General features: G+C 32.9%; 1 protein-coding gene across 1 annotated transcript; it reads left to right on the top strand.

Moving 5' to 3' along the window:
- Nucleotides 1-4,608: 4,608 nt before the first annotated feature.
- Nucleotides 4,609-5,370, top strand: LOC306660285 (uncharacterized protein; the record flags this gene model as incomplete). Its single annotated transcript, XM_079138406.1, has 1 exon — nt 4,609-5,370. The coding sequence occupies one exon, from the start codon at nt 4,609-4,611 to the stop codon at nt 5,368-5,370; it is 762 nt and encodes a 253-aa protein (XP_078994532.1).
- Nucleotides 5,371-21,328: the final 15,958 nt, after the last annotated feature.

Consider the following 21,328-nt stretch of genomic DNA (forward strand, 5'->3'; position numbering starts at 1 on the left):
AAAATAATGGAATGAATCAAACATCATTACTCTATGTAAATTTATGAATATGCAAATGGTATGCTGTTACTCCATGTACAAACTGAAACAACATGTATCCCATTTGTTTACAATAAAAATAAATTAAAAAGAAAAAAAAAAAAAGAAAGTGAGCAGGAAAGAAGGATGCTTGATTGGGTTTGCTAGAGCTGTCTTAACCAAGTGCCACAAACTGGATGGTTCAAAAAGCAGATATATATACATTTTCTGTCAGTTCCAAAGACACAGAAATCAGAGATAAAAGTATTGACAGGCCTCATTTCTTCTGAGTCTTTCCGGTTGGCTTGTGGATGGCTCTCCTCTCCCTGTTTCTTTCTTTCTTTTTTTTTTTTTAATACAATTTTTTTTTATTGTAAACAAATGGGATACATGTTGTTTCTCCATTTGTATATGGTGTAAAGGCATACCATTTGTGTAATCATAAATTTACATAGGGTAATGTTGTTTGATTCATTCTGTTATTTTTTCCCTGCCCCCCACCGTCTCCCTGTTTCTTCATGTGGTCTTTCCTGTGGGGTGACTATATCCAAATTTCTTCTTGATGGAACAAAACATCAACCTTGAATTAGGACCTACCCACATGACCTCCCTTTACCTTAATAACCTCTTTAAAGAACCTATTTCTATAGTCACATTCTCAGTCACTGGGGATTAGGAGTGCAGCGTGTGAATTTTGCAGGCACAGTTTGGACTACAACAATGCTACGTGTGAATGTTTCTTCAAAATTTCAATAATACCATATTTTTCATACTTGATCATGGTTGTTCTTTCTTTCCCTAGGACTAGTTTACTGACATTGGAATCTCAAATAACTTGCAGAGCACAATGATATTTAAGAATTAAAAGCAATGGAAGAGTTTTAAGACTTCACTCTCTCCCTTACAAGTCTCTGACTCTCAGACCTGACCTTCCAAAGCTGTTCACCTTCTATGACTGGAGTTAACATTAGATACAAGTCTTTTAGATTGACTTTTATAGCAGAGACAGCTCATTCTCTGAGAGAATATGAAAAAGCCCTAGAAATGGAAAGTGTCAGAGTCAGGGTCAAACCAAACCAGTTTAAATATTAAGACGTTAAAATTCTAGGATGCTGTTTTGTAAATACCCCAATGTTTTGATCTATTCTGAAATACTTTAGGCAGTCTTATGTGCTAAGCCTTCAACTCAAAAACACAGAATATAAATCACACTGATTTTAAAGTGTTGCTGTATGATTTGTGAACATTTTTGGGGAGCCTCTGAAGACATGATTTTGAATCTTTATTGTGTTCTGCCCTACCTTATATTCTGCAATTATATAAACACTATCACATTTAGCTTTTTTCTTGCTGTTACTAAAATATCTGACCAGAACAATTTTAGGAGGAGAAGTTTATTTCAAGGTTCATAGTTTCAGAGGTTTTAGACCATAGAAGGCCAACTCCATTTCTCAGGACTTGGGATGAGACTGAACATCACGTTGGAAGAATGTGGCAAAGGGAAACAGTTCACATCATCAGGAAGCAGACAGAGAATCCATTCTCCAGATACAACGTATGTACCCTGTAGCCACACCCTAATTCCCATCTCCTCCAGCCACACCCTACCATTTCAATTAATCCCACCGGGAATTAACTCACTGATTGGGTTAAGACTCTTACAACCCAATTATTTCTCCTCTAAACCTTCCTCCATTTTCTCACATGTGAGCTTTTCAGGGACACCTCACATCCAAACCATAACATACATACATAAAATATGACATGTGTCTATTTCTTGAAATACACTAAAATCCTAAAACCAAATGATTTATCTACAAACTGACAAAAAGACAATTAGAAATATCTATGTAGTTGGAGAGCTAGCTTTCTAAAATGAAAGTGTTATTAATATGGCATTTGTCTTCAACCTAGTCTTCATTTTGTAGTATTACTAATTAACAACTAAAGAATCATTGTCTTTGCCTACCTTTTGCAAACTTAATTTATTTAAAAGATACCAAAGGTAGAGCCAACTTGAAATTTGTAATTTATCTGAAGAAATTTGAAATGTTTTTGCCAATAAAGAGAATAACTTGACCAGGAATTTTAGAAAATATGAAAATGAGACCTACTAACCCACATTTAATTTTAATAGTTTAAATGTAAAATATTTTAATTTTATATGCTTTTAATATCATATATTAATAGTGAGACCCTTATTTTTCCCCCAATCCTTATATATTCCTGATCTTAAAGTGATTCATCCTCTGATACATTTCTACAGGTTTTTAAATTTATTTGTTTGTTTATTGCTACTTACAAATGAATTAAGGAAGTTTCTACTCCTAGTGGACTAAAAAGAATTTGGTGAAATTGGTGGTTTGAAGGTTTGGGTTTTTAATTATGAATCTGTGTTGATTTTTGTTTCAATCAAATGTTTTATCTGTAGCTACTATAGTGACTTATCATCACTTGAGATCAAAGTTTCTGCTTTGTTCTGTTAAAATGCTGAATTTTATTATTTTTATTTTCCATTATTGAATCAATCTTGCATTCACCATTTCATTTTTTTCACCTGCCAGAACTTATGGAAATTTATTTATTTCTTAAATATTTGGATATACTAATTAGCTAGATTTAATTATTCCACTTTGTACATAAAAGCAAAATACCAAGTACCTCATAAATTTATACAATTAGGATGTCAATTAAATAATGCTATTAAAAACAAAAGAGGAAGGTAGCAATGAAAATAATATATTTCCAGGAATTCACTGATAAAGTCATCTATGCATGGGGATTATTTGTGAAAACGTTTTAAATTACAAATTCAATTTATTCAGTAGATGGAGGACAAAGGATATTTTCTTCTTGCTTCTCAGTTTGTCTTTAATGTTCAAGAACCATAACATTCCAATGCAGAATGCCCTGAGTTCTGTGTTTGTTAGAAATATTTTTGAATCTTTAGCTACCATGGTAGCAGGAGAACAACCTCACAAACACTAGTATAAAGAAGCTGCCACAGATTCAGCTAAAACACTTTCTCAATTTACTTACTGGTGAAAGTTATCAGGTAAATATTTCACTCAATTTGAAATCAAAACAGTTTCACATAGATCCTTCTCATTTAACATCTCTTCTCTTTCTACACCCCTATGAATTTCTTACTATTTTTATTTAGTATATATTTTTTAATTTTTTATTTAGTATATATATATTTTAACCTTATTTAAAAGAAAAAATGGTTAACAGCTGCTAATAAATATGGTAAGATGAATAATTGACAAATCTTTAACTCAGATATGAATATTTTTGGCTTATTCATGCTATTTTAAGTTTTCAAGTTTACGCCTTAAATAATAAGTTTATAATAACAGGTAAAACATTGTGGTTTCCATGCAACAGTCAAATAGTTAAATGTCATATCTCATTAGAACTATCATTATTTTAAAAATTATAAAAAGTCAGTACTCGATTGTTATTGTTCTGTCAGTGAGCATAAGCTGAATATCAAATCCATCTAAGATAGAATTACTGTAACTAAAAATTTGCCAGTTTTAGTTTCTTAATATAACATAAAAATTTCTTAATATAACAATAAAATTTGTGTTGATTATTTAAACAACACAATATTTAATTTTTAAATATTTGCATGTTTGCTTATACAGTGGTTATTAGTATTTTTAACCGCCTAACAGTTTTGTTAATAACAAAAATCAATGCTTTAAGTCAATGTTAACAATTTATTGGAAGTAAGGACTAAATACATATTAATTTAATAAAAAACATCAAACATAACCTTTCTCTTCAAATTCAATTCTTTTTCTTAAAACACAAGCTAATATACAGCCAAATGCTACACAGAGACTCATTGTGTCAAAGTTATGACCCTAAATGACATCACTATAGCTGACATAAGATATAGCTTAGTTGTTTTCTGTTATTAGCAGGGATCAGATGTTCAGGGAATTCAGAGATCACAGAATTGTAAGTAAGACTGTATTTAAATATTCAACACTTCAAATCATCTTACATATTGTAAACATTAGGTTACAGAATTTCTTTTAAAAATGTGTTTTTCAGTTTTTACTGGAATTATTTTTATATAACAAGAAACATTTGTATAATACATAGTATATTTCCATATTAATAAGTGATACATTTATTGCAAATAAATTGATTAGTGAAAGATTATATTTAGCAGAAATAGTTCAGCTGAGATCCACAGATTCTCAATTCAATGCATTATTCTCACTTCTGTGCCTTATTCTCAATAATTCAATGCATTATTCTTAACTCAATATGTACTTGAGGATAAAGTTTTTAATTTATAATTTATGTATTGTGATTTAGACCCAGTTTAAGTGATATCAACCTTATAATTAGCTTACTAACTTTTATTCATATATTCACTGCTTTCTCCTCCAGTGAGCCGAACTGAGCCTGGTTTAGACCTGGCCACATTATTTCTAATACAAGTTAACACCACAACCAGAACTATATGAAGAAACTCTCACGTTCAGGGCTTTTTCTGTTGCAAATATCACTAGTTCACCTGTGGTAAAACCTAACACTATATATATATTTTGCTCAGCACACAAAGAAACTATGGCTGTCTCTGAATCAAAATGGATCAATAAAAAGAAGATATTGCAGATGTTTTTCCGTTTTTCCTCTTATACCAGAAATCAAAGTAAAATCAAATATGAATCTCTTGAAGTGGGAAAAAATCTCTGGCAAGCCAACCGCGTGACCAGAGATGAGAATGACACTTTTAGGGAGGAGAACAAGTCTCTTTGGAGAGAAAACAAAGCTCTTCGAGGGGAAAGCGAAGCCTTTCGAAGGGACAACAAGTTAATCCGGGAAAGGAACCAGCTCTTGCAACAGCAAAATCAGGTACTCTGGGACCTTAAAAAGACGACCTTGGAAAACCAAAAATTATCTAAAGAAAATGTCAAGGCCTTGAACACACAGAGAAAGTCAAATCGGCCCCAGAAACGGGCCCGGGAGGCTCATATTAAGGCTCTCAAGCAGCAGGAGATAGCCTTCCAGAACGAGGCCAGAGCTCTGGACGAAGAAATGAGGTCTCTGAACCAGGAGATCAGGGCCCTGCACCACCAGAAGAGAGCGATCAACGTGGAGGAGCAGGCCCTGGTGAAGGAGGGAATCGCCCTAGGGAAGGAGGAAGAGGCCCTTTGGAAGGAGGAGCGGGCCCTGCGTAAGGAGAACAAGGCTCTGAGAGAAGAGCACCGTGCCCTTCAGGAGGAGGAGAGAGCCCTGCAGGAAGAGGCCTTCCTCCTTCAGTCATGGTACAGCGTTCTTCAGGAAAGTGATCCCAACAGTTTTGCTGGGGGAAAGGCACAACAATGAAATCAAGGGTGACTTGAAGATGTGAAGAACCATGAAGATCATTGACATTCCAGGAAAAAAAAAAAAAAAAAAAAAAAAATTGAAGGTGGAATACTATTGTTGGTATTGGAGTGCAAAGCATGGAAATTTAAAATGCTCAGTATTTGGTCCTGGAAACTAAATAAAGTCCTTTAAAGAGAAAAAAAAAAAGAAAAGAAATGATTATGTTTACTTAAATTTTAGACTTCTAATGGTGGTAAATCCTATTTAATAATGCAAAAAAATTCATCAAAATGTGACACCAAATGTAAAAGGTTTACACTTTATTTTTAGAGACATTGGATAACATTTCTCTTGTAAGAAATTAAGAGCAAACATGTGTTAGGATTATGAATAATATAGTGAAATTTATAATTTCTCATGTGTAGTCCACATGTGCCTTATTGAAGAGTATCTCTTCTGGTTCTTCTTGGTATTTATTCTAGTAATCTAGTTCAGGAAGCCATTAAACTGGTAAAGATTTAAAATATGTGATAAAAGAAAAATGGGAGTAGGCTTCTCTACATTTGTCTTTATTTTTCCTCCTATTTATTATATTCCTTTTGCTTATTGAGAAGGGGGCACCTCCATTGACTGAATTTACTGCTAATAGAGAAGAAGAAAGTAAAAGAATAAAGTTCTCAGTTTACATTATGTACAACCACAGAAACAAACTGTTGTACCCCATTTGTGTGCAATGAATCAAAATGCAGTCTGTAAAAATGAAAAAAAGCTCAGTTTAAAAAACAATTCTGCAAAAAGTGAGTCATACAAATTCATTAGAAATACATATGTAGTTTCAGAACATTCAATTAAAACTGTGGAGGACTGTTACCATGTTTTCCATCAGTTTAAATTTTTAGCACTTAAAACACAGATAACAAACATTTACTGGGTTTTATTGAACATACCCGAAGTCATATCACCCTGATCCTTGTCTGGGTGTTGGGAAATGAAAATATAGAAAGAGTATAGAAAGAAAACACATTTGTTTCTGTGGGTGCTACTACCTCTTAAAAATTGTCAACTTAGGTGTACTGAATGTCTCTTGCTTGCTCTCTACTCAGTAATATGGAGAAATTTAAGGATTCCACTAACTGCAAAGGAAGATTAATATAGACACATTTTTTACTTCACACTTTAAAGGAACCTATCTATGTGACAGTTTACTGACCACTGCTCTACCATATCTGGCTCCAATTAAATGAAATGATTTAGCCTTGGAGAAGATTAAAAAGCATGGTTCAGAACCAATTGCTTGACAAACTTGGAGTCGATAGGTCAGAGAAAATGTGTAAAACCTTTTAATCGTTGTTCCTTCCTCAAAAGATGTTAGCAGAAAACTGCAGGTGAACTTCAGGGATCTAGAAATTTGTGGGTATCCTGTTCTGTATTTTATACATTCACTTTGATATGTTACTGTTCACCAAAAAGAGCTATTAACTCTTGAAATTCCCTACTTTAGATAGAGAAAATAAACCATTTTATTCTTTGGTGGTAAGGTGAGGAAGAACACTGACTTTGGAGTGGGAGGAGTTATCAAGGGCTCTTCTCTGTAGGAAAATGGTCATTATTGCATCATAGTAAAAACAGCAGTAATTTAGGTTCAAGTGACAGCATAGGACATACTGATCAAAATTTCTCTCTCTCCTCCTTGAATTCAGATGTTGAGCTTATGGACAGTACTACTAAAAAGAAAAATTTTAATAACATATTTTGAAAGTGAGAAATTAGATAATTAAGGAATTGGTTTAAACAATTATGTAAATACAATTTATATTGCTATGTTGTTTCACTAACACACTAATCAAAATCTTACACTAAAAATTCCAGTTATCACATTTATGAAATACCACTTAAAGAACTATATTTAACTTGCCACATAAATTGGATGCTTTTAAGTATACAGTAAAAAGTCTTTGTATGTATGACTAAAAAATCATTAAAACTTTGATAACAATTTTTTGAATGATAAAATGGGGGCATCTTATTGCTTATGGTGGAAGATCTTTGGTGGGCATTTAATTGGTTTTTCATCTAGAGCTTTAAAGGTTTCCAAGTAAACCTTTAGAAGAAGCTGTCTATACCCACAAAACAATCAATTTAACAAATAGTTTTATCCTCCTTTATTTACAGTACATTAACTAGCAATCAAGAGTGTATAAAACAAGACTTTCTCTAGAAGTGCTTCTATCATAAGGAAGTTACAGTAACTATAAAATAGGAGACATGAAGCACACTATAAAAAAGGAAAGAAACACATAATGGTGGTTATCAATATTTTTGTATACAATTGAAAATGAGAAAAGTTTTCTTTATGGTGTGGGCCTTAGTAAATGAAGGAAGAAGAAGAAAAATAAGATACCAAAGTAGGGAGAAAATGTGTTATATGACCCATTAATGTTAGGATAAAAAAGATCACAAGCCTCGAAAAAGTATGCTGGGCACATACTTGGGAGGTCTTCGATAACAGTCAAAGGAATTTGAACTATTTTTTCATAGACAAGTCAATTAGAATTAAAATTGTCTAAAAGAGTGAGATAACTTTATGTAACTAAGCAATATTACTCAAGAGAAATATATTCTCTGAATTTGTTCCCCTTTAGTATTTCTTTGAATTTCACATCAGTTAATTTATTCAAACATTATTATTCATTGATGACCTTCCATGTGTTAGATGCTGGCTGATCCTGGATACTCAGTGGAGACCAAAGGAGGAAAGTCCCCTTCCCTCATGATATTCAGAAAGGAAGGCCTTCTGAAGGTCATCTGTGTCTAAGTGTACTCACTGAGATTGCGCTTTCTCAAGACAGCAAGTAATCCTTAACCTCAGGAGAGAATAGTTACTGGGTACTACAAATATCCTCTTATAAATGATAGACTGTTTATCTTCCTTTACACAACCATGTACATCTAAACTCAATTACTAAGCTCCTTTAAGGCCAACGAGTCACAGGCTCCCAGATCTGTATTTCTCTACCTTTACTTGTACTTCACTATGATCTATATATCCTCTAGTTTGCCCAATTCCACATGATTCTCCACCATCCAAAACATTTTATCAAAACTTCTGCCCCTCAACCTCTTTTTTGAAAGCTCTTTTGCCTTCTTATCCTGGATTTATCTCAGTGGAATAGCACAGTTAGTTTAGTTTGCCTTTCAGGTAAGGCTTGCAGACCCCAAGAAAGATGGAGATTGTGGATATAGTGTAGATTTATTCACTCCTACTGCATTTCCAGAAACTTTATCCAACTTTCCCCAATACAAAATACAGTTTAAAAGAAGCACATGGTGTCAGACAATACCACGTTCTATCCTGTTACTTCCAGCTCAGGCTTTTGTTCACTCTGACCATATCTCCTCCATCATCTGGATCATAGTATTCTTCTCTACCTTGATAGCTTTCACACTACTTTGACTTCAAACTGAACATGGATGATTATTCAGAAATGGAATATTCGCCTCCTTTGATCTTATTTTTAAAAAAGTTTCCTCTAATAATCTGAGCCTCTGAACCCATTGACATACCTTAAAACCTTTATGATTGGCAAACATATTAACTAGAAATCAGACTGTCCTTCCTTTGGAATAGTTACACTATATTTTTTATTATATTTCCTCGTGTACCCTATTTATTTGGAAACCCAGCTCATGTAGAAATCATTTGCTCCACAGCACCATTTCATGACTATCATCTCTCACATCTCTCATTATTCAGTTTAGATTCTGATTCATTATAATATTTTTGAAAATGTTCTTTACTTTTTTGATTCACTCTTCATTGAATTAACCCCCCAAAAATCTAACCCTTATTCCCAGTAACAATGAACCTTCCCTTGCCTACATGAGAGTAGCTGAACATAGCTAGAAGCATTGTAATAGCCCTTCTTTTAATTTTAGTTATCCTAGTAGGTATGAGATGGTATATCATTGTGGTTTTAATTCATATTTCCCTGTTGATTAATGAGCAGATTTCATAAGTATGTTATTCATTAGAATACATTTCTTTATGAAGTAACTTTCAGTTATTTTGTTCATTCTTTTTTCTCACATTCCAATAAATTTATTCGGTAAAAACAATACATTTTTTTGTTTTTGATTTTTTTTTTACAGTAAACTCATTGTTCATTCTTTTTGATGGTTTATTTCTTTTTATTAGATTTTAAAAGTTCTTTGTGAGGAAGCAATCACTAATGTGAAGAGAGAGCCTACAGAATGGGAGAAAATCTTTACCACATGCACATCAGATAGAGCATTAATATCCAGAATATATGAAGAACTCAAAAAGCTTAACATCAAATAATAATAATAATAATAATCCAATTAATAAATGGGCTAAGACTCTTCACTGAAGAAATACAATGGATCAGTAAATACGTGGAAAACATCTTTAGCGATTAAAGAAATGCAAATCTAAAACTAAAATTTCATCTCACTCCAGTCAGAATAGCAATTATCAAGAATACAAACAACAATAAAGGCTGGCAAGGATGTGGGGGAAGAGGTACACTCATACATTGCTGGTGGGAAAGTGGTATGGATGTTCCTCAGAAAACTTGGAATAGAACCATTATTTAACCCAGCTATCCCACTTCTCAGTCTATACCTAAAGGATTCAAAATCAGCATATTACAGTGATGCAGTCACATTAATGTTTATACCAGCTCAATACACAATAGTTAAACTATGGAACCAACCTCGGTGCCCTTAAATGGATGAATGGATAAAAAAGAATGTGGCATATATACACATATTTTATATATATATATATATATATATGTATATATATGGCATATCATGTATATGTATATATTTTTATATATATGATGAAATATTACTCAGCCTTAAAGAATGAAATTATGGCATTTGCCAGTAAATGGATGGAGCTGGAAAATATCATGCTAAGCGAAATATGCCAATCCCAAAAACCCAAAAGACTAATGTTTTCTCTGATATGCAGATGCTAATTCACAATGGGGGACAACTAGGGAAGAGTGAAGTTACTTTAGATTCAGTAGAGGTGAATGGAGGGAGGGGAGGCAGTGTGGGGGTAGGAAAGATAATAGAATGAATCAGATATTAGTACTCTATGTACATATATAACTATACAACTGGTGGGATTCTACATCATGTATAACCAGAAGAATGAGAAATTATACTCCATTATATATGATGTATCAAAGTGTATTCTAATGTCATGTATAACTAATTAAAACAAAAAAAAATTTTAAAGTTCTTTGTATATTTTAGACATAGTCATTTAGCAGTTATATGGTTAACCACCGGAGCACAATGTACCTGAGCCCAACCCAAACCAGAAGAATTACCCAGAAGAATCAAGCTTAAATCATCAACCCACAGTCTGTGAGCCAAACAAATTCTAACTTATTTTAGTCATTTTACATCATGTTTGTGACTGAGGCAATAAAGATGATAAATATCCAATAAACTAAATTGTCTTCTTCACTACTATTTCATATTTTTTATTTTGTTTGTTTGAGAGTTCTATAATACTTAAGGTTGTTAAGGAATTTTTAGTTAAAAAGTGAAGTATTTTATTCTATTTTGTTCATTTATAACATTAAGAACTTTAGATTACGTAGAGGGAAATGAGAGGGAGAAGGGGGTGAGGGTATGAAAAATGGTGAAATGAAACAGACCTATGTACATGTTGATTACACAAATGGTATGAATCTACATTGTGAATAACCATAGAAACAAAAAGATGTACCGCATTTGTGTACGATGAATCAAAATGCAATCTGTGAAAATAAAAAATAATAAAAAAGAAAATACATGTACTTATGAATATAAATTACTTTCTACAAGTACATTTTGTTAAATCATCAGCAAAATAACATGATTGACTAAAAACTTCAGTGACAGTGCTTATAAAAAATAATACTCATAAAAGGAAAATACAATGAATCAAAATGCAGTCTGTAAAAAATAAAAAAATTTAAAAAATAAAATATTACTCTTAATTTTGTATGAACACAGTCATGTAAACATAATCTTGGTATTACTAAATTATATTTCAGAATAATAATATTAATTACTTCAGACTAAAAACAAGATGACATGTATTACTAATTGCTTGCATATGAAAAGAAGCATAAGTACTTTAAATTATATCAAATTTAAAAATACATTTAAATCATATTTCTCATTTGTATTCAACTGAGGAAAATTTCTGGCATATAATCTGAAAAATGATCTTCAAGTTCATTTAATATAAATAAGACAAAATGTGTATGCAACTTTAGGAAATTGGGTTATTTTAGAAAACTTTGTTTCTTTTTCTAGTAGAGACAATCAAGTATTGGTAACTAATAACAACATACCCTTCTTTGAATGGCTTCACATCCTGCTAATTTGTCATAAACATATTTAGTCCACTTGGAAAAAAAGGAAACAAGCTTAACTTGATAATATCTATGAAAAGTCTACAAGTAACGTACTTTGTAATGGGAAATTACATGTTGTCCTGCTAAGACCAGGAACAGGATATCTCCCCTTACCACCACTTTTCAATATTATGCTTAGTTCTAGATAATGCAGTAACACAACAAAAGAAAATAAAAAGTATGCCAATGGAGTAGGAAAAAATAAAACTGTTTTTGCATTCAGATTACATGATTATCTATACACAAAGTCTAAAAGATTTTTTAAAACTCCTGGAACTAATAAAAGTTACTGAATGTAAGTAAATTAGAATACATAAGTCAATCACTTTCCTATAAACCAGTACAGTGGAATTAAAAGCACACCTTCATTTATATCAGTGTTCTACAAAGTGAGACATTGAGGTATTAAGCATAACAAAACTTGTGTAATAAGATATTTAGATTTTGGTAATTCTACTGAGTTTCAAGGATGTCAGTTTATTCCAACTCGATTTATAGATTCAATGAAATCAAAATCAGAATATCAGTAAGTTATTTTATTAGTATTGACAAATTTATTCTAAAGTTTATATGGACAGGCAAAACACCCAGAATAAGTAGCATAATACTGACAGACAAGAACACTGTTAGAGGATTCAATTTCAAGATTGATCGATTGATTGATTTTGTAAGATATGTTAGATTGTTATCCTAAATAATGAGGTATTGATGAAAGAAGATAAAATAGATGAATGGAATAAAAATAGCTAGACCCTGAAATAGACTCATCTAAATCTAGTTAATTGATCTTTGGCAGAGAAGCAAAAACAATACAGTGAAGAAAGGACAACCTTTTCCACAAGTAGGGCAGGGACAACTGGATATCCCCATGCTATTGAGTGAATTTATACACAGAACCCTACATCCTTCATCAAAACCAACTCAAAGTGGATTATAAACCTAAAAGTAAAGTGCAAAACTATTGAACTCCTACAAGATAGGAGAAAATATAGAAAAATTTGGGTACAATGATTACTTTTTAAACATAACATCAAAAGCATGATCTGTGCATTAAAATTAAAAACTTTTGATTTTCAAAAAACAGTATCAAGAGAATAAGACAAGGCACAAAACTGGAGAAAGTATTTGCAAAAACATCTGATAAAGGACTTTCACCCAATTGTGGAAAGAACACTTCAAACTCAATGATAAGACCATGACAAACTTGATTAAAACAAACTAAACTAAATAGCAATGGGTAAATAAACTGAAGGCTTTGCTGACAGAGATAAGCACAAATAGAAAATAAGCATATGAAAAAAGTGCTCAAAATCCATTTCATTAGGGAATTGCAAACTAAAAACACCAGGAGATCCCAATACACACCTAGAAGAATGACCAAAATCTAAAGCACTGACAAATCCAAAACCTGATGGGGCCACAGGAACTCTCATTCATTACTGGGGTACAAGGTGATATTTTGAAAACTCTGTACTTTATGGAAAATTAAGTCAACTGATTAACATACTTATTCTCGATTCCTATTTTACATACTTTAACTTCTAGACCACAGGATTAGGAGAGACCTTTTTGCATATGTATCACAGATAAATTGAGTTATTGAAGTTGTATGTTCCATTAATTCTCTTGGACAGAAAACAGTAGAGAAAAAGGAAGTCAATCTTACCAGGAACAGAAAACAGTGGGGAAGATAAAAATAGGCTACTGTCCCACTGTGCTCTTTGATTTGGCATCATTGCCAAACACATTTATCTTCAGTGTCCTTGAGTTTTAACAGCCTGAGGCTTGGAAATCACTTGTATTAGGTTTTTAGCCCCATCCTAGCTGGAAAAAAGTGGAATCCTACTCTTCCTGGAAGTTCTCTGGCCTGAAAGTGTCATATACTAAGTCACATGTCTGCCAAATCACATTTTTTTGTACAATGTGATAACTCAAGAAAAATAAACATTCATTTTCTACCCTTTGGCATGTTTTTGGAATTTATATCCACCAGATTAATTCAAAGTATGTGAATCACCTTAAACTCCTTTACTTTCAGAGTTAATAAGTAAAAATGCAGGGTACAAAATGTAAAGATTATGAAAGAATACACTAGGTTGTTGGCATTCTTTAGATAGTAAATTATCAATGTCAAGATTGGCCCAAAGAAGACACAAAGACCCTGGTGAAGAACTCCAAGCAATGAGACTGGATTCTTAGTTGAAGTAATTATAGCTCTTTACATAAAGTACTATTCTTTAGCATCTTAGCAAATATTAACAAAAGGTAACCAATTGGATGTTGCCACCTTCACATGTTCAGTTAATGCATATGTAGGAGCTAGCGGTTTGACAGCATCTCATTTATAAACTTTAGAAAGCAAGAGAAGCTTTAGAAAGTTATACAAGCTATAGCTGTTACATTACTCTTGCTTGCTACACTATGCAGCAGAAGCAAAAGAAAAGCTAAGCTGAGATGAAAATGCTGAGCATGCAGAGTAAATAATTCAGTCTTTATCTTTTTATTCCAAAATATGTTCAATTATATGTTGAAACTATTTGTACTAGTTTATATGACCTGATTATAAGCATCTCTTGCCAATTCTGAGATCAGTAACATCCTGTTAGTAGACTGAAATTGACCATGGTGGGAATATTTACACCATGGACCTGGGCAAACCTTAGAAAATACCTGTTTTGCCTTTTGATAGTAGGACATTTACTATTATTCAACATATCTTCTATTCAAAGCTCTTCCTAATTTTAGCTAACTAATCACCATACTAGAGAAATGATGTGTTTATCTAAGGGTGAAAATAAGAAATAACCATTTTGTCACTTTCCTTACCTTATTGAGATAAAAAATTTGAGCAATATGAGGTATTGCAAGACTACAGAAGGATATATGAATGACCACAGAGAACCTGATGAATCTGAAAAGTATACATATGTATTACAGTCAGATTTTCACATTTCTAAATTTTTATATGGCACTTTCATGAAAGTAAATATTATCCTTAGAAAATCAAAGATACAAGGTACTACAAAAGTCTTTTATGTAAGTCATTTTTGTAGTCCTCTTGACTATACTGTGTTGGATGATTTTATATATATATATATATAAAATGATTTTATATATATATATATAAAATCAGATTTTATATATATAAAATTTGATTATATACATTATATATTATATATTACATACATAATCTGATTCTTAGTCCTTTAATTGGTAATTTTTAAAAATTTCTACCAATTAAAAGACTAAGAATCAGATTTGGCAATTTGTCCAAGGTAACAGAGTTGGGTACACTTAGCCTGAATAAAACTACAATTACTCTCTGAATCTGAATGTCAGTTTTCTACTGTAGCACATAAACTGTCTTTATAATATAGTGCTATATCATGAATAAAGGCATATTTTTATTAAAACAATTTCTCATTCATTTTTTTGCATATGATCATATAAGATTCTTCTATTTTCTGATATGTGATAAATTTTATTGATAAATTTAACAATATTATTTACACTGATACGTAAGAATCATTTTTGTGGTCGCAAGAATGTTCAGGAGCATAAGGTGGTTAGTTTTTCTCCTCTCTTCTTATAAGGAAGAACCAACATTACTAACCCATACTTTTGGCCACTCTTGCTTTCTCAGAATACTATTTTTAGAGATTGGGTCAAGGATTAGTCATGTTCACAAACCGGCTGAACTGTGGTTGAAGTGTGATGTATTAAAGATATGCTGATATTCATCACTGATCTTCAGCTTTCCTGATTCCAAATTTACTAAATCAAATAAATGAACAATCAGTATATACACAATATATAAGGTCTTTCTCCTAGGCATTTTCTCTCTGCAATTATTTCCCCACATTAATAGTAGGCCTCAGTATTGCCAAGTTCTAAGCTAAGTGCACTAGGCTCCTGGGTGAGGGACTAGTTCGTTTAAGAAAATTTAAGTCCCTAAAGAAGAGTGAATATGCCTGTCTTGTTATTTACTTTATCACTGAGGATATTTGTAAGATCAGCCTTTTCCTTTATTGTAGTGAGTATAAATGTACCTTTAGTTTGTGGAGTTCAAAATACAGGGATTTAATTAATGAAAGGAAGTCTTTCCACTGGCTAAAGCCCAAATAAAATACAAAAATCCTGAAATTGGGTGGTGATGGAGAGCAAAGAAAGTGGAGCAAAAGTACAAAAATTCTAAATCAGAGAATGAGAGAGAAGATAGGAGTGGAAAGATTTTTAAGTTCATCCAATTAAAATAGTTGGAATGGCAGACAAAATTTGAAGAACTGGGGAAACAGCAGTGTCCATGAAGCAGATCGAAGAGCTTAAAACCAAATTGTGAAAAGAAAGCTGTCCTAGGGGTCCACGGCTATCTTGTAGAGCCCTCAGACAACAAGTCACCCCCTTAAATCAACATGGCTTCTTCCCACACCCAGACAGATGTAAATTAAACCAAAGAGAAGTCCCCTGATGGGGGAGCTCTTAAGAATTTGGCTAGAAAGAATTCAGAGGGATCACCACATGCTGAAAATCGGTGAATCCCCCTCCTCCTCCCCTTCATAGTCAACAAGGGGAGTAGGATGGAACAGACCTGGGCAGAGAAGCACACCTAACCCAGGTTCCACTCAGCCTCCTTGTGACCTGGCAGAGGCAGAAAGGACTGTGCAGCCTCCATGGTATCTAGGCAGAGATGAGCAGCAAGACAGCTTTGGCTCCCAAGCAGAGCAAAGCTGATCTATCAGAACTGCATCAATCCTGATTCCTGACACTAGGGAAAGGCAATTTTTGAATTCTAGTGACTTTCCCCATGATCATTGGGTTCATTCCAGAGGGAACCCACCTAAATACACAGTGACATAGAGAGCTGGTTTCTGGATGATAGCAGCAACCAGTAGAAGTTCACTAGAAGTTGCATGAGTATCCCCCAGGAAATTTAAGTGGAAGTGCTCACAACCATAGCCAGAGGGAGGTCAGTTAAGGTGGAAAAAATGCCTGATCCAAGGCAGCAGGGAGTGACTGCTCCCAGCCTGACTCACAGTCGCAACTGACAAATGAAAGGGTATTGTTTGGACACTGGTTGGGCCTTGCATCAGTCATAACCAACAGAGGGAGTCAACCTCACTGTTCATAACCTGAAGCAGTGGAAACGAGGACCCAGGTAAATTATCTGAGTCCCTTTACAACAGTACCCCAGAGAGAAGTGTCAGCCAGGAGAATGCTTCTGAAAAACAGAAAACCTAAGGAAAATTTGCAATCGGAGGACATATTCTTATAAAGAGCCAATAGGTTCTACACCACCATGAAAAGGATCCTCTAGGGGAGCAGGTACATGGTAACCCACAGCAATCACAGGGACACTCCAGAGCCTGCTTCCTAAACTCCAGCAAAAACAAAAAAAAAGCCACAACACTGTACCCTCTGAGCAGTTCAGGGCAGGCCGCTGAACTGACAAACCAGAACCAGCTGGTGGGAGGTTCCTAGCAACCAAGGAAGTGACTTCTGTGCCCCAGTAACTCCAGAAGGATCCATAGCCAGATAATAATGGACACCTGACAAATGTACAAACTCCAACAAAATCTAAATCAAGATTCAATAAGAATTTTCTTCACCTGGGAATGGTTTACTCTAAATGACTCTAATATCAACTTTGGTGATATATATCACTCTTTAACTTGATTGATAGTTGTTACCCTAAGAGTTAACACTTTACCTTCAACTCATTGAATGTATTTCTTCTAATGGTATAAAACAATAATTGGAATCAATCTTTTTATCTTTGTTTAGCTTGCTGTAATTTATATTTGCTCCCCTTAACCCCTGTTCACCATCTTACATTATCTGCTAATAACTCAAATACCCACCATATCTGTTTCTTCTTTCTGCTTTGAAATGTAATATTTTTCTATCTTTTGTTTTCTTTTCCCTTTCTTTTGTCCAATCTTTCTCCCCTTCTTAACCCTTCTTTAATATTATAGCAATTTTACCAAATTTAATAACCAATTTTTGAACTATGCCAGAATGAGTTTATACCTGGATTTGAGGAACTATGGAGACTATAACCCTAACATTTTCATTTTTCATAAGGTTCAATATTAGAAGACTTGGCTCTGATGTGCTTGTAGTAAATAGTGTTCAGTGATATCTCTCAAAGTGGTGCTGATCTTGGGATCATCAGAGGTCACACATTGAGTTAAGTACCAACATTTTCATATTTGCCCAACCTAGGGTTTTTAAGAGAAAAAAAAGCTCACAAAGTAGTCTTCTGCTTAAAAGAACTGATAACTGTCCCAATAGATGAATTGACATATAAAGAATATGAAAAAGCAAGGGAGAAAATCTCCCCACAATAGCCCATAATGCTTCAACAACTGACTTTGATACCACAGAGCAGTAAATGTCAGAGAAAATTTAGAAAGTTCATAGTTAAAATGTACTAAAAGAAGACATAAGGAGTGAAATTAGAGATAAAATTCAGGAAACTAAAGAGCACTTTAATAACGAGATAGACATTAAAAAAAAAAATCCTGAAAATGAATGACTCAATAAACCAAATTTTTAAAAATCTATGGAAAGCATCACTAATAGATTAGAGCACCTGGAAGACAGATTTTCAGGTCTCAGAAACAACTATACAATCTTGACAATTAAATTGACCATAAAGAAAAGATGTTAAGGGATCACAACTGGAATCTTGAAGAAATTTGGGATAATATCAAAAGGCCAAATTTAAGAATTATTGGGGTAAATGAAGACTCTGAAATACAAACTTAAAGGTTGCACAACTTTTCAATAAAATAATATTAGATAATTTCCAAACCTTAAGAATGAATGGAAATTCAAATACAAGAGGCATATAGAAATCCAAATATACAAAATCACAATAGATCCCACTCCAAGACAATTAATGAAAATGCCTAACAGAGAATAAGGATAGAATTTTAAGAGCTACATAAGAAAAATGGCTGGTCACATATAAAGATAAACCAATCCAGATTTCAATTGATTTTCAACCCAATCCCTAAAATCCAAGAGGGTTTACAAAGCTCTGAAAGGAAATGGCTACCAACCAAAAACATTATGCCCAAAAAAATTAAGCTTCAGAATTGAAGATGAAATAAAATCTTCAATGATAAACAGAAACTGAAAGAATTCATAGCCAATCCTAGAGCCTGGCGTTAACACGTCATAAGTCTCCAAGGAACTAGTAGGCAAGCAACCTTTTTGGATACTTCCTTATTTTGGTATCCAGTGCCCTTTGGCTCATTGTCAGGCGCCATCTTGTCCAAGACGTCCCTCAACAGGGGCATTCTCCAACTTCCAGATGTAGATGGTTTTCATGGTCTCCCTTTCCTTCATTTGACTCGATCCCCCATTTCTACACTAACCACCTGTCCCCAATTCTGGCTTCACTACTATGTGTTCCCCCAACTAACCTCTCTGCATGCCAGGGAAATGCATTGTAGGCAAGTAACCCACATTTGATAGCCAAGATATCCATTTTTATATTTTGCTTTTCTCTTCTGTATTCTGGTGAATTTTTCTACAGAAATAATTGCTTACTGCTTTACCTTGAAAAGTAAACAAATGACAATGAAAATAAGAAGAGTCTTTCAAATTCAAGGACATTTAATTTAGAAAATATACGAATCAGTTTTAGAAGTTTGAGAAATGTTTAAGTGATGTAAAGTTGTGCATTTTTAAATGATTCAGTGAAAAGTAAATTAAACTATATGAAAGGAAATCTATTGTCAGCTCCAAAAACCTTTTCAAATATTTTTCAACACATAATTTCTTCCCCTGTAGAGAAGGAAGAGATTTGTTAGATATGCGGGGGAAAGGTCACCACAACTCTAGAACTGTATAGACTTTAATCAATGTGTAATTTACAAATTAAAAAAAAAAAAAAAAACAGGTTCTTTCACCAAGTACTCAGTAGATCTCAGTATTATAAGCAAATTAATATCTGCAGTGCAGCTTTCTCCATTTTGGATGACTACAAAGAAGTTTGCTTATGAATATATATATATACATATATATATAGAGAGAGTCATATATATAGCAATAATTGATCACATTACAACTTTCATTTAAAAAGAGGAACACATATTTTAGAAGTGCCCATGAAGATATGTGTTACTGGTGGTACTTAAACATATGCCAATTTCTAGGTTTCATGAATTGATTGGGAGAAAAATTAATAATAACCTTAACAAACTTCTCCTTATATCATGTCACAAATTCATCAAGTGAAACCCTCCAGGTAGTACAATCAGTGCCCATTTACAGTTGTTTTCATATATTTTACAACTAGGACAGGAGTACACTAGATCGTTATATATCATAATACAAAGATATATGCACACATGTCTATATTCATGTAAGACACACAGAGAGAGAGAGAGAGAGAGAGAGAGAGAGAGAGAGAGAGAGAGAGAGAGATGGATAAACAGAAAGAGAGTATACAGTAGCCCAAAAAAGGTACATGTATGCATATATTTGGACGACCACATATTTGTTAATACTTACATCAGTATTATATCAGATTACATTGATATATAATCAATGTTAAAATTGATTCATACTGATATACAATCAATGTTAAAGTTACTCTTTTCTACTGTGTCATTGTGTTACATTTAGATTTGTACTATTTCTGATATACAGGACTTAATTTAAAGGAATGAATAGCAGTCTTATAAATAAAACTAATTGAATTTACTAATAATATTCTGTCTTTTTTTGTTTTAGGTTTGTATCATTAATAAAAATTTAGTATCACAATTCATTCTTAATAATATTGTATATTTTAATATTACTGTGTCATATATATTATATTACATATGTTGCATTGCTACATCCCATTTTTCCCAGAAATATTTTACAAACCATACTCATCTAATTATAAAAAATATCAGCTTTTGAAACTTTAATCATTTCTTCATTTGTTTTTCAACTGAACTAAGGGAAAAATCAAAATTTATTTTAAACTTGTTCCTTAAATATTTTTACAAGATCTCTCTCTTCTGGTCACAACAGTTATTTCATTTCATTTTATCTATGATAGTCTTAAAATCTATTGTAAATTCAGGGTAGTTATTTAATACTAATCTAACACCAAAGAGATAGTCACTCCAAAAAAGTTAAAAATGTGAAGTTCTTTTCAATATCTCTAATTCACATGCTACTCAATTACCATCTGTTTATCTAATGACATTTAAATTCCTGCTTCACTGATAGAGAATTAATATGCCAAGCTTGTTAATAAGTTAATAAATGAATTGAATGCTTGAGGTGCTTCAGATGAATTAAATTGCCAATACTGTCATTCACAAAAGAGACTGTGCTCCTACATATGAAATGCAAACTTTGAATGCAGACTTATCTCTGCATCCTAAAAGAGTTGAGAAGCATGCTCTCCTAAATGTTTTTTCAGAAATTAACTTTGTCTCTCACATTTGCAAACCTGGTAAAGCAATAAAACATATCTGAGAAATATTTAGAAGCAAAGAATAACAAATGTTCAATGAAAAATTGGT

Source organism: Sciurus vulgaris (assembly GCF_902686455.1).
Source record: "Sciurus vulgaris genome assembly, chromosome: 4".
NCBI classification, from domain to species: domain Eukaryota; kingdom Metazoa; phylum Chordata; class Mammalia; order Rodentia; family Sciuridae; genus Sciurus; species Sciurus vulgaris.